Genomic DNA, 12,927 nt, shown 5'->3' with positions numbered 1-12,927 from the left:
TACCTGTAGGTTACTCATACGGACTATGAGTTGTTCTGTGATTCCTATTTTTCTAAGCACATTCAACAGTTCGGTGTGATCTAAACAAAGATATTTCTATAACTAATGAAGAACATAATACTTCTTGTTGGTATTTGGCTTTCTGTGTCATCCAGTGTGCATCAGCAATAATGATCTCATGTTCCTCAGCCTTTTCTAAAGCCAGCTTGAACATCTGGCATCTCTTTTTCCACGGAGGGCTCTAATCTGCGTTGGATGATCCTACGCATTATTGTGCTAACATGTGATTTTTAAAATTAGCAATGGCTTAAGCAAAGAGAGAGCCTGAGGTCAGGGTGCCCCCTTCCTCTTTCTGTCCATACCACCCTCTCTCTTATCTATATCCCTAGGGAGTTGAAAAGGAAAAAAACAGAGATGCCATTTGGAAATATAATTTTTTCAAGATCTGATGTAAGACAGGAATTCCTTTCTAGTTCAGATTTTAATTTTTTTTTAATGAATACTATTAGACTTCAAAATTCATATCTGAGCCCCAGATGAACAATGCATGTAAAAAAAGACTCCCTCTTGGGCAAGTCTCAGTTCTTCTTCCTAGTGCCTGCAGCAGGATTTACCTGTCCTTCAGCCAGCTGGCCTTTGTCTCTTGCAGATTATTTTTACCATAGTCTTGGCCTCCATCCAAGGGTTACCTCATCCCTGCAAGAAACGCCTAATGGGATTCCCTCCCTACAATTTCTCATGATTCTGCAATCAGGCTTTCCTCGGGCAAATTCCTTTCCACTTTCCAGGGAGACATACCATTCTGTGTTGTTTACAGCATCTCCAAAGCCTGGTGTGTCCACGATAGTCAAGCGAAGTTTCACCCCTTTCTCTTCTATGTCTACCACATGCTTGGTAATCTCCACCGTTTGGACAATCCGTTCTAGTCCCCGAGATAGAAAAAGGAGAATCAGAGGAGGTGTATTTGCGAAATTCCAAATCAATTGAAATGTAAACTATGCAAGAATAAGATCTCTAATGGAATGCCTTTCCACCAGAAATAAGATTCCTTTCTTATTTCCACTTTCTTTTGATTGTTTAGAAATGTTTTGGCTGCTTAAAAGAGCATTGCTCCTGCATCTTTTATTAAAAGCTGGTATTTAACAGAATCTGAAAAATCCAGAGAATGCATACAGGAGCTAGAAATAGCGTGGAGTATTTGTTGCAGAATATTGCAGAATTGGCCACAGACCAATACCGTTTCATCGACTGCTTTGTATGGTTTTCCTATTGGAGATTCTTTTGAGATGTCTGTGATTTCACAGCTCTCTACTTGACTCTTGTTTTGTGCATGATTAAAATTAAAAAAGGGATTTTTACCATTTTCCTTTTCGTTTTAAAAAAATAAAATTAAACTTTCTGTCAAACTTATAAAATTGATCTGTCTTTCAAAGGAGAAGGAAACTGACTTCCTTAGTCACACCCCCTCACACTACATTGTCAGGACTAACAATAGAGGAACTATTTCATTTTATTAATTTATTTTTACTAGCTGGTAAGGCGCACAGACTCATCAAGGAAAGATTTCCTCCTGGAAGACAGGTGGTTGCAGGTGTAACTAACCAACAGAAAGGAAGTGGAGCTAAGGGGCAATGATCCAAAGGATTTCTGGGAGCTGAGGGTTGAGAATCTTTCAGGCTTAGTATCACCACTACATAATTTTGCTTTATGATTATTTGATTTGGCTTATTGTCCGCTGTTTGTTTTACAGTTATTGTATTTTTTTCCATTTTGAATTATATTATTATATTTTTTGTTTGCGAGCTGCTAAGACAGCGTTTCTCAAACTTGTCAACTTTAAGATGGATGAACTTCATCTCCCAGAATTCCCCAGCCAGCATATGTGTTATGTATTAAGAGTTGGAAAGGAAGAAGCATAAAGGAACATACATACAAACAAACAAATACCTTCTGCATTTAAGTGTTTGCGATCTTTGTATAGGTCTGTAAGAAAAAGACTGTTCACCAGAGTGGACTTCCCCAGCCCAGATTCTCCTGAGGAGGAAGAGGAGGAACAGTTAATATTACATATAAGGAAAATGAGTTCTTAAGAAACAGTTTTTCTGAAGGAAAAAGCAGCAAATGTGAGGAATGCTTTAGATAAAGAGGAATTCTTTAAAGAAAACAATCAGTGGCAATTTGCATAGTTAGTTTGTATAGTTAAAGCCAATCTTCCTATTTCTAGCTCTTTGGTATCTACAGCTTAAGACTGTCCACAGGTTCACTAAGAGTGCTAAGAAATCCAACTTTACAATCCAATCCAATAAAAAATACTGTGGAATTATTTCTAAGATCTCATAGATTAAATGCAACAATGCATTTTCTTCTCCCTTTAGACTTTTATACACACATTATCTAAACATAAGGCAAATGAAATTTAGTTTTAATTATAGTTCTTTGCCATGAATAATGTGCTTTTAATCTGCAACAATTATATACTGTCTCCTGAAACAGCCCTTGTAATTTCAGCATTGATACCTGCAACCATTAGTGTGAAATCAAATCCTTTTTTCACAGATTTCCGATGGACCTGATTAGGAAGTGTTGCAAATCCCACATACTCTTTATCATCCTAAGAGAGAGGAAAAAGAAGAGAGAGAGAGAAAAGCAGTATTACAAATTGCCAGGCCTTTTTTGCAAGAATCATTTGTCTGAAACAGGTTTTTAAAAGTTATTCACGCAATAAATTTAACTTGGTTACAGAATTAATCTATTTCCGAGTTCACATAATGCACTAATAACATTAATTAAATAGGCTTAGTTTTTGCACCACAAATAAACTTTTGAAAAGTAACTAAACTTCACATGCTGTGCAAATTTACCCACTCAGCCTTTAACTTGATTTGATTAAACACACTAGGTAAATACAATAATTGTGTTACTGGCGAGAAACATTCTTTATTAAAGTATTTTTTATGAATGACATAAGTCTTCTATACAAGACTCAGGAAATGGACCTCTGTGCATTTATACACCCACTGTTCATGTCAGTGAGTCATCAACTGATCAATAAAATAGCCCTTGTTTTATTTCTGTGCTTTCTTCAACATGGGAATGCCAATGATACAGGGATGAAATGCTCCCGGTTCGGACTGTATCGCCCGATCCGGTAGCGATGGCGGCGAGTGGTTCAGAGAACCGGTAGCAAAAATCCCTGCGCCCCACCACCACCACCATGCCCAGCTGAGCCGCACGATCATCAGAGGCTTTTTTTTTAACTTTTAAAAGCATTTTTTCTACAACCTCTTCCGAAGAAAAAATGCTTTTAAAAGTAAAAAAAAAAGCCTCTGATGATCGCGCGGCTCAGCTGGGATCCTCAGAGGTTTTTCAAAGCATTTTTTTCTGCAACCTCTTGGCCGAAGAGGTGGTAAAAAAAATGCTTTGAAAAGTCTCTGACGATCCCAGCTGAGTTGCCTGATCAGCAGAGAGGCATTTTTTAAAAAGTCTCTCTGACGATCCCAGCTGAGTTGCCTGATCAACAGAGGCTTTTCAAAGCATTAGAAAAAATGCTTTGAAAAGTTTAAAAAAAAAAAAAGTTGGCCACGCCCACCCAGTCACATTACACCCCCCCCCCGCCAAGCCACGCCCACAGAACCGGTAGTAACAAATTTTATATTTCACCCCTGCAATGATATGTCCAGCTTGAAAAGCATCATTTGGGGGCACTCATTTCATTACTACAGCATTTGAAGCACAGCAAAACATTACTTCTAGAAGCAGCTTACTCCATGACATAAGCAAAATACTCCCATCAAAAAGGATGAGGAGGAATCCAGGTTGACTATTCCTGTACATTCAAACATTCATGGCCACAATCCTGTTGTGTCCAGTTCTACAAAAGGGAGATTCTGAAGGGGCTGGAACAGTGGTGAAATCCAGGCGGATCTATCCAGCTCGCACGATCCGGTAGGGCCGGCAGCGGGAGGCTCTGGCCGGCCACTCACCCAGACATCATCACGTCCATTTTTGACCCTCTTTTTGAAGGCTTTGCACTTGCGTGGAGGAGGCGCACTCTCACATTTGCAATCCGGCAGCGAAGGTAAGTGCATTTCACCCAGAGGTGAAATCCAGCAGGTTCTGACAGGTTCTGGAGAACCGGTAGGGAAAATTTTGAGTAGTTTGGAGAACCGGCAAATACCACCTCTGGCTGGCCCCAGAGTGGGGTAGGAATGGAGATTTTGCAATATCCTTCCCCCAGGAGTGGGGAGGGTATGGGGATTTTGCAGTATTCCTTCCCCTGGAGTAGGGTGGGAATGGAGATTTTGCAGTATCTTTTCCCTGCCATGCCCACCAAGCCACGCCCATCAAGCCACACCACACCCACCAAGCCATGCCCACAGAACCGGCAGTAAAAAAAAATTGGGTTTCACCACTGGGCTGGAAGATGGAAGGTGCTGACAGAAATGCTGTAGAGATGCTTTACCTCATCCGATTCATAGGGGTCAAGCCTGCCCCAGGGGCTTCTGGGACGGGATGGACTTGGCGGCGCTGGAGCAGCCATGTGTTGCTGTTTCAAGTCTAGAGGGTGAGGGCGGTAGAAGGCCTTCTGCTCCTTTTCCTCCAAGGCATCTTTGGGAATGGCCTGGATTGCAGCACTAGGGAACATTTCAGTCCCACCTGGACTGGATCTTTTCTCCCGATGGATGGCTTCTGGCTTCACCCGGTGGAAGGTCTTTTCTGTTGGGGAATCGTTAAGGAACTGGACCAGCTCAGCTTCTTCTGAGTCTTCCTTCAGAAAGTGCTTTATCTGGGCAGGAGAGAGTGCGGGAGAGAACAAAAACAGAAAACAATGCTTGTGTGAAGAGATGGACCTGAGTGTCATATCCTTTCAGCTATCTTTCCATCCTGCTATATTTGCAGGTCTTCATTCATGATGTAGTATTGATTTTTAATACGGTGCTCCAAAATCCTTCCCTTTCCAGTGACTGACTCAAAAGCAGCAAGAAGTTCTTCTTTCTTTTTATTCACGCATATGGGCAACTCTTAACTTGCTTATTTAATTGGTTGTTACTGAAATATCCTCTTTCAGGGTCAGTATTTCCTGACAAGAGCATTCTGGGATCACTCAGAATCAAAAAGGGTTTGTTTTTGTTTTTTACAACTAACTACTATGCAGCCATGTCACTTGAATATCCTTGACACTTAATTCACCATCCACAAATTCCAGACAGGAAAGGGAAGAATCATGGAGCCTCTTTTGATCTGTAAATAATACATGCAGATTATCATTTGCAGTACTGGGAAAATGAAGGATAGTTCAAAAGAAGAGTCATATGCTAGGGGCAAGAACCCAGACTGGGGGAATAGGGAGTAAACTGGGGTCTGCAGAGGAAAACTGAGGGAAAATTCCATCGTGTATGCAAAGTTCTTACTGTGTGCTCCTGGGGGATGCTGGCAGGCTCTTCAGCCTGCCCAAAGTGGCTGGGATTAGCATCCTCTTTCAGGGCACCAGCAAAAGGCATCTCTGTTTCACTGGGCTGCATCTCCTTGGAGTCTTCCAGGACAGCTATGGTTCCTTCTACCTCCTCTCCCTGAGTCGAGAGGATTGGGCAGGGCAGGTGTTAGAATTAGGGGTGAAAGGAGCAAAAGACAGATAAATCAAAGAGAAAAGTGCACAAGAAGTCCACAAAGGTTCTGGCCTCAAACCTACATGTTCAGAAGTCAAAGCATATTTGCCCGTGGTGTTTACGTGACTCCTTACTACAACAAAAATGCTTTTGTCATCATCATCATCATCATCATCATCATCATCATCATCATTATTATTATTATTATTATTATTATTATTATTATTATTATTTCTATGCTGCCCACTCTCCGAAGACTCTGGGCGGCTTACACCAAAGACAGTATACTAAATAGCATATTGCCCCCAACATAGTCGTAGGTGTGGGTGATGTGTGTGCATCAGGGCAATCATTTAAATCGGGGTGTCAAACTCAAGACCCGGGAACTGGAGTCGGCCTGCAAGGTATTATTTTTTATTATTTTTTTATTTTTATTAGTCATATTTCTATGCCGCTTACTCTCCGAGGACTCTGGGCAGCTTACACCAAAGACAGTATACTAAATAGCATATTGCCCCCAACAATCTGGGTCCTCATTTTACCCACCTCGGAAGGATGGAAGGCTGAGTCAACCTTGAGCCGGTGAGATTTGATCCGGTGATCTGCTGAACTAGCAGTCAGCTGAAGTAGCTGTAGTACTGCACTCTAACCACTGCGCCACCTCGACTCTTTTGATCTGGCCTGCAGGGCCACCCTGGAAACAGAAAAAGATTGGCCTGCAGTGCTTCTGCCAGCGAAAATGGGCTCCCGAGCTCCATTTTCACTGGCAGAGGGTTGCAGGAGGCCAAGGCAGCCAAAAACGGAGCTCGGGAGCCTGTTTTCACTAGCAGAGTGCTCAGGCCACCACAAGCACCCCCGACACAAGTGACGTCAAACTGGCCACACCCACCCTGGCCACGCCCACCCTGGCCCCCTGAGATTAAACACAACCCTGATGGGGCCCTCAATGAAATTGAGTTTGGCACCCCTGATTTAAATAATTAGGCAAATAGCTTCCTTGCACCTAAAATGAAAAGTGTAGTTTATCTGTCAGGGTAGCTTCAGGATTGACAATATCCATTTCTCAACATAGAGGTAGTTCTACATTTAGTGACCATTCGAAGTTACAACACTTGAAAAAAAGTGACTTATGACCATTTTTCACATTTGTCAGAAGGTCGCAAAAGGTGACCCCGGGATTTAGTGCCACTGTAACTTTGAACAGTTACTAAACAAATGGTTGTAAATTGAGGACTACCTCTACTTATAACTCAGACCTGAACAACACCATACTTTCAGAATGGCTCAGAGTAACTGGACGAATGAACAACAGAGGGAATAAAATTAAGCCCTATGAAAAGACTGAAGGAGTCGAGAATGTTTCCAGTCAGGAAAAGAATAATGAGGGGAAAGATGCTAGCATTTTTCAAATATCTGAAAGGATATATAGAAGGTCAATACTTGTACACTCTCAGTTTAGAGCAGTGTTCTCAACCTTGGCAACTGAGATGTTTGGATTTCAACTACCAGAATTCCCCAGCCAGGCTGAGAAACACTGTTCTAGAGAGTAAGCTATAAGACTGATTCAAAGTTCCAATTAAACATTAGAAAAAACTAACTTCCTAACCTAACCCTAAGAGCAATTCAATAGTGGAGCCAATTACCTAGAGGGTTGATGGGTTATGTGGAAGAGGAGACTAAACAGCTATCTCTCTCAGATACTTTTAACTTGGTGGCCCAAATGGCTCCTTCCAATTCTATGATTCTACCTCATATCATAGGATGGAAGCACACAACTTTTGTTTCAAGGGCAGCACCTGCCCTTGAGGTGACATACCAGGAGCCCTGCTCCAAAAAGAGGAGAAGCCAGAGGAAAGCTAAATTTGAATTAAATTAACTGTCCTTGCTTCGAAACTGCCTTGTTTAGTGACCACTGCAGTTACCACAGTGATGAAAAAGAAACTTTTCAATCAATCCTCACATTTACAACTTTCACGGGTCTGTAAAAGGAAAGGAAAACTGAAGATAAGCAAAGTTGCAGTTTTACTTAGTGACTGCTTTGCTTAACGACCCAGTTGCTGCTCCCAAATGTAGTTGCTAAATGAAGGCCATCTGTAAATGGTGTTATCTCAGGAAAATATATATGGAGAGTTTCATGTCTGTGGTGTTAAAGAACAATTAGAATTATGTGGTGGATGGCATCTCTTACTTATTTATATTGTAGTAGCAGCAGCAATTATAGATCCACAAATTGGATAGGTCAGAAATTGGAATTCCCATACTATACGAGGAGACCCCATTTCATCTGAAATCAGGCATTTCTCAGGAAAGTAGTATGGTGAACAGGGTGGATAAAAATCAATGATTTTTTTAAAAAAATCAAAAAAATCAGATTTTTTGGATTTAAATCGGATTTTTTTATTTAAATCGGATTTTTTCATTTTTATCGAATTTATTTTAATAAAAAACTTTGGGGGTAAAAATCTATCGTAAGATAGTTTTCTATTTAAGATAAATAAATAATTTAGTTTATTCAGCATGAAATGGAGCTTAGTTATGTAGCATGAGGCTGTATATTCTGCAACACTGGGACTATCGGTGAGTCAACAATGGGTCAAAGGAGTAGCAGAGATGACAGTTGCTCTTTAAAAATTATGATTTAAATTGAGTTGATTTAAATCAAGCCTTTTTACTAGTGATTTAAATCATGATTTAAATTGTGATTTAAATCAACTCGATTTAAATCAAACCCACCCCGATGGCGAGGATAGCTGAGATACAACTCTGAAAAATCCTCTTGAAATAACTATCCCCCATTCGTTACACTTAACCACAGAATTTACAGGCACTTACTTTTGTTGAAAAATACACGATGAAAGTTAAGATTAGAAATACTTTGTTGTGCAGAAATGGAGGTTAAGTTAATGGCAGCAATATTACATTGTACAGAAGACCTTAGCATTAGTGCTTTTGTAGTATGTTGAAGTGGAGATAAATATTAGCAATATTGTCTTGAGACAGAGACGGAGCGCTGGAATTTTCGCAGTCTCCATCTATTATGTAACTTATTTTTCACTTCCTTCACTTTTGCAGTTTGCCATTTGTTGCTATTAGAAGTTGTCTTTGGTTAGGTGGCTGGAAGAAGTGAGTGGTTGTATTAAGGATTTTCTTTTCTACTGTATTATTTTAAAGTAATGCAAAGTTTCACGTCAGCATAAATTACTCCTCTAGTGGTAAAGGATGTTTGCATTCATACAGCAACATTTTTAATCAGAGCAGGTAAAAACTCAGCATTTGAACAAGTTGCTGAATTAGACTTAGCCTTGAGTATTTATTAACTTCATTAGTTTTGTGGCTGAACACTGGGGTGAACATAATTTCTTCGCCACTCAGAATAACTCGGACGTCTGCTTAGGCAGACTTGGAATCATCTTCAGAAGGAAGGCACTTCTATCCTGGAAAGACTGAGATTCCCCTAGGTCAGGGGTGTCAAACTCAAGGCTTGGGGGCCGGATTTAAATGAAGCCTTTTTACTAGTGATTTAAATCATGATTTAAATCGTGATTTAAGTCAACTCAATTTAAATCAAATCCACCCTGGACCCAACCCATATAGATAGTTTCTGAATCAGTGTGGTGTCCAGTATATAGAAGATGGGACAATCCAATAATCTAATTAAGGTTGCTGCCAATAACTAAAAAAGCAATTAGATCTTTGAAGTGACAACTTCAAATATTAACAATAAACTGAAACACTGCAACAGTATCCAAAAAATCAGAATACAAGCCTGGATAATCCCCTCACAAGATCATGCTTGTGTTGGGGGAAAAAAACAGATCTAAATTTGTTGTCTCCGTTTCCAATCTCTATTATGCACCTATTTACTCTGGTCCCAATTGCTGCAAACTTCTGATGTTACTCAAAGGTGGTAACAGAGATTTTACTTAACTTGAAGTAAGTAAACTTCAAGGTTTACTTAACTTGAAGCTGCCTTTCAACAGCATCAGAAAAAGGGGAATTTTTTTTTTTAATTTGATTTATATGCTGCCCTTCTCCAGAGACTCAGGGCGGCTTACAATGCGCTAAGCAATAGCCTTCATTCTTTTGTATATTTATGCAAAGTCAGCTTATTGCCCCCACAACTGGGTCCTCAATTTACCTACCTTAGAAAGGATGGAAGGCTGAGTCAACCTTGAGCCTTGGCGAGATTCAAACCTGCAGTAATTGCAGGCAGCTGGTCTTAATAACCAGCTTAATAACAGGGTGCCTTAGACCACTGTACTACCAAGGCTCTTCCTTTACACACTATTGCTAAGGACAACTTAAGCCTTATTTGCTCATGGGCTGAAAATGAGAAGATCCCATCTGTTTTTGATCTGTAAATCCCAACATCCTACTCAAGGTAGAATATGGTTTGTACTGTACTGGAGTTCCCTGAAAGGGGACTAAAACAATGAAAACACATCAAATGCAAAGCTAAGCAAAAAATAATAATAAATCACAAGCTTTCCTCACGAATTGGTTCAAATCAACTTGATGTTTTGCTGCTAAAATGAACAGCATGGAACTTTGGCTTGGAGACATCTACACCTCTACAGTTCCCCCGGGGAATTCCAGATGTTCCCCAGTCCAAAAGGATAGACTGTGATCACATCAAATTACTGAACCACCTACACTAGTACTATAGGCCTGAGGCACAAATTGTTCGCAGCTCTGCTTTTGGAATGCATTTTCATTGGAAAGGCCATAAGAGACCCAGGTTGATTTGTCCCCCTCCCCTCTGGGCTATTGTCCAATACATGCTCTGCCAATTAACCGGCCATCCTCCCTTAACTGGAAATTGCTTTTTTTTCTTTCTTTTTTTTGACGATGACCTACAAGTAAAGGCAGCATCCTCTGCTGCAGAGTGGAGCAAGGTAGGAATAGGGTCACAGTGACTCCCCAGCCATCCTGCACCATCTGAGTAGAGCTTGGCTTATCCATCCTAATCAATATCACCCATTATGCCTGTGTAATTGCTACATGCATCCATCCATTCAACCATGACCTTGAAAAGGCTGTGGTATGGGTTTAGTTTGCATGGAGCCTTCCCATGCATTGTTGCAGCAACCCAAGCAACCTTCTTCTACAAATGTACTGCTCTGGTTTCTATAGCCTGAGAGGACTCTCTGGTCCCCGGGTCTTGTAGAAACATGGCTTTCCAAAAGATCAATAAGCAACTCCAACATCATCAGACTGCGCCTCTCATTAATGGGCTTCCAGAAGCCAGTGAAGGCTAAATATTTTTGGGATGTGATTGTTTGCCATAATTATTATGCATCTCATCTTTTATTTTTATACCGTGGGTGTTTAAGGAGGAGCCGTGGTGACGCAGTGGTTAGAATGCAGTATTGCAGGCTAATTCTACCTTCCACTACCAGGAGTTTGATCCGGACTGACTCAAGGTTGACTCAGCCTTCCATCCTTCTGAGGTCGGAAAATGAGGGCTCAGATCGTTGAGGGCAATATGCTGGCTCTATAAACCACTTACAGAGAGTGCTGTAAAGCACTATGAAGTGGTATATAAGTCTAAGTGATATTGTTACTGCTATTTAATATAATTGCTTTCTTACCATGGTCATTTTATTGTATATTATTCTGATGTAAGTTACCAGGACTTAGAATGACTTTTGGTAGCATATAAATTTAATCAATAAATAAACATCATTAAAATTAAGCTAAGTAGGATAGCTTGATGCGTTTAGTCATCAATATCACTAAGACAATGATGGATCCAAGGGTACTTCGTAACACATAGCTCATTATTTCAGGAGGAGTTCAACTCCTATGTAACCCAAGCAGTTCTGTAAGTATCAGAGCCATACATTCAAAGTACCTCTGCCTTATCTGAGTTCAGATTGATTTTCTGGCGCTCAATTATTAATTACATTTAAAAATCAAATTTCTAAGCCGCTGAATTTGAAACGACTCTGGGCAACTTAACATACACACAGAGAGAGAAAACCAATCAATAATTAAACTCCATAAATAGCTTCAGTCAAAGGGAACAACTTCTCTCCTCCACCAGCAGAAACACAAAGAGCTTCACCCAACCACACTAACCCAAAAGCCCCGGGAAAGATAGAGACCAGATTTTAATGTCTACATTGGGGTCAAGTACCAATGATGTCTATGCATGGTCTGATTTGTGTCCCAAGACAAATAAAGTTGAGTATCATCAACATTCTTTTAAAAAAATATATTTGCATATCACACGAACTCCCTAATAAGGTTATCACCAACAAAACCTATAAAAACAGCACAGAAACAACTTACAAACAGGAATACTAAAATGCATTATGGGGCCAGTCACTCTCCTTCCAAACATTCTGGAAGAATTCAGTTATCATCAGCTCCCTGGAAGTCATCAAACTTGTAGTCATTAAACTGGTCTCAAAAGAGAAACATGGGTCACGGTCAAAAAGGCCTGTCTGTCAGCTCTTGCCACTTGAAATCGAGAACCTTTGGGACCAGCAGTCCAATATAAATGAAGCATCTCATAAGCAGGACATCCCCCAAAGATCACCTGCTCCACAGCAAGGACAGAACATCTTCCAGGCCTAGACTATACCCTCTCAGTCTTATTAAAAACTTTTATATAACTTTTATATGAGCCAAGGTGGTGCAGTGGTTAGAGTGCAGCACTGCAGGCTACTTCTGCTGACTGCTGGCTGCCTGGAATTTGGCAGTTCAAATCTCACCGGCTCAAGGTTGACTCAGCCTTCCATCCTTCCGAGGTGGGTAAAAGGAGGACCCAGATTGTTGGGGGCCATATGCTGACTATGAAGCGATATATAAGTCTAAGTGCTATTGCTATATAGAAGGCTTGATTGACCAAAACCATGACAGACACTAAAGATCAATATTTGCAAGCCCACCTTTTGATAACTATGACATGTAAATAGTAAAGATTACGAATTAACAAATGAAATGAAGGAAATTGATATATTTTATCAATAGACGTGCCATCTGTTAAGGATATTGTTGTGTTACCGACCAGCAGAGTAAGTGCACAGAGAAACAATACTGAGAGCAATGAATACAATATATACAAACTGGTTTAACAAAGCTTTTACTTTGTAGTGAAAAACAATTGCGTAGTCTTTTTAGTCAATCCAAGTCTTTAGCCATTCAAATCAGTCCGAAGTTACAGATATTTTCTTACCAGACAAACAGCAGTAATTCACGCTGGTAACAAATCATGATGGTAGCATATCCATCCACATCAAGCAGCAAGTCAAGCAATGATGAGAGCAGGTCCAACAATGACTATAGCTCAGCTTCCTCCTTATATACAGTTTGC

General features: G+C 40.4%; 1 protein-coding gene across 6 annotated transcripts in view; it reads right to left on the bottom strand.

Moving 5' to 3' along the window:
• LOC117667572 (septin-4) overlaps positions 1 to 12,927 on the bottom strand; it is a 69,333-nt gene that overhangs the window by 22,558 nt on the left and 33,848 nt on the right. For 3 of the 6 annotated variants that reach the window (XM_034421036.2, XM_060693148.2, XM_060693149.2), the window contains exons 2-6: positions 5,412 to 5,570; positions 4,463 to 4,786; positions 2,518 to 2,611; positions 1,948 to 2,034; positions 799 to 922 (exon numbers count right to left, since the gene is read on the bottom strand). In XM_034421036.2, the coding sequence (XP_034276927.1) occupies positions 799 to 922; positions 1,948 to 2,034; positions 2,518 to 2,611; positions 4,463 to 4,786; positions 5,412 to 5,522 (740 nt within the window). In that variant the 5' untranslated portion in view covers positions 5,523 to 5,570. The remainder of the gene's footprint in view (positions 1 to 798; positions 923 to 1,947; positions 2,035 to 2,517; positions 2,612 to 4,462; positions 4,787 to 5,411; positions 5,571 to 12,927) is intronic. The other 3 variants (XM_087883406.1, XM_087883405.1, XM_087883407.1) reach the window with 1 other exon arrangement.

This window comes from Pantherophis guttatus, chromosome 1 (assembly GCF_059756535.1).
Source record: "Pantherophis guttatus breed Tessera chromosome 1, ASM5975653v1, whole genome shotgun sequence".
In the NCBI taxonomy this organism is placed as follows: domain Eukaryota; kingdom Metazoa; phylum Chordata; class Lepidosauria; order Squamata; family Colubridae; genus Pantherophis; species Pantherophis guttatus.
Note: the sequence above shows the minus strand (reverse complement) of the source record. Positions and strands in the feature narration are given on the sequence as shown.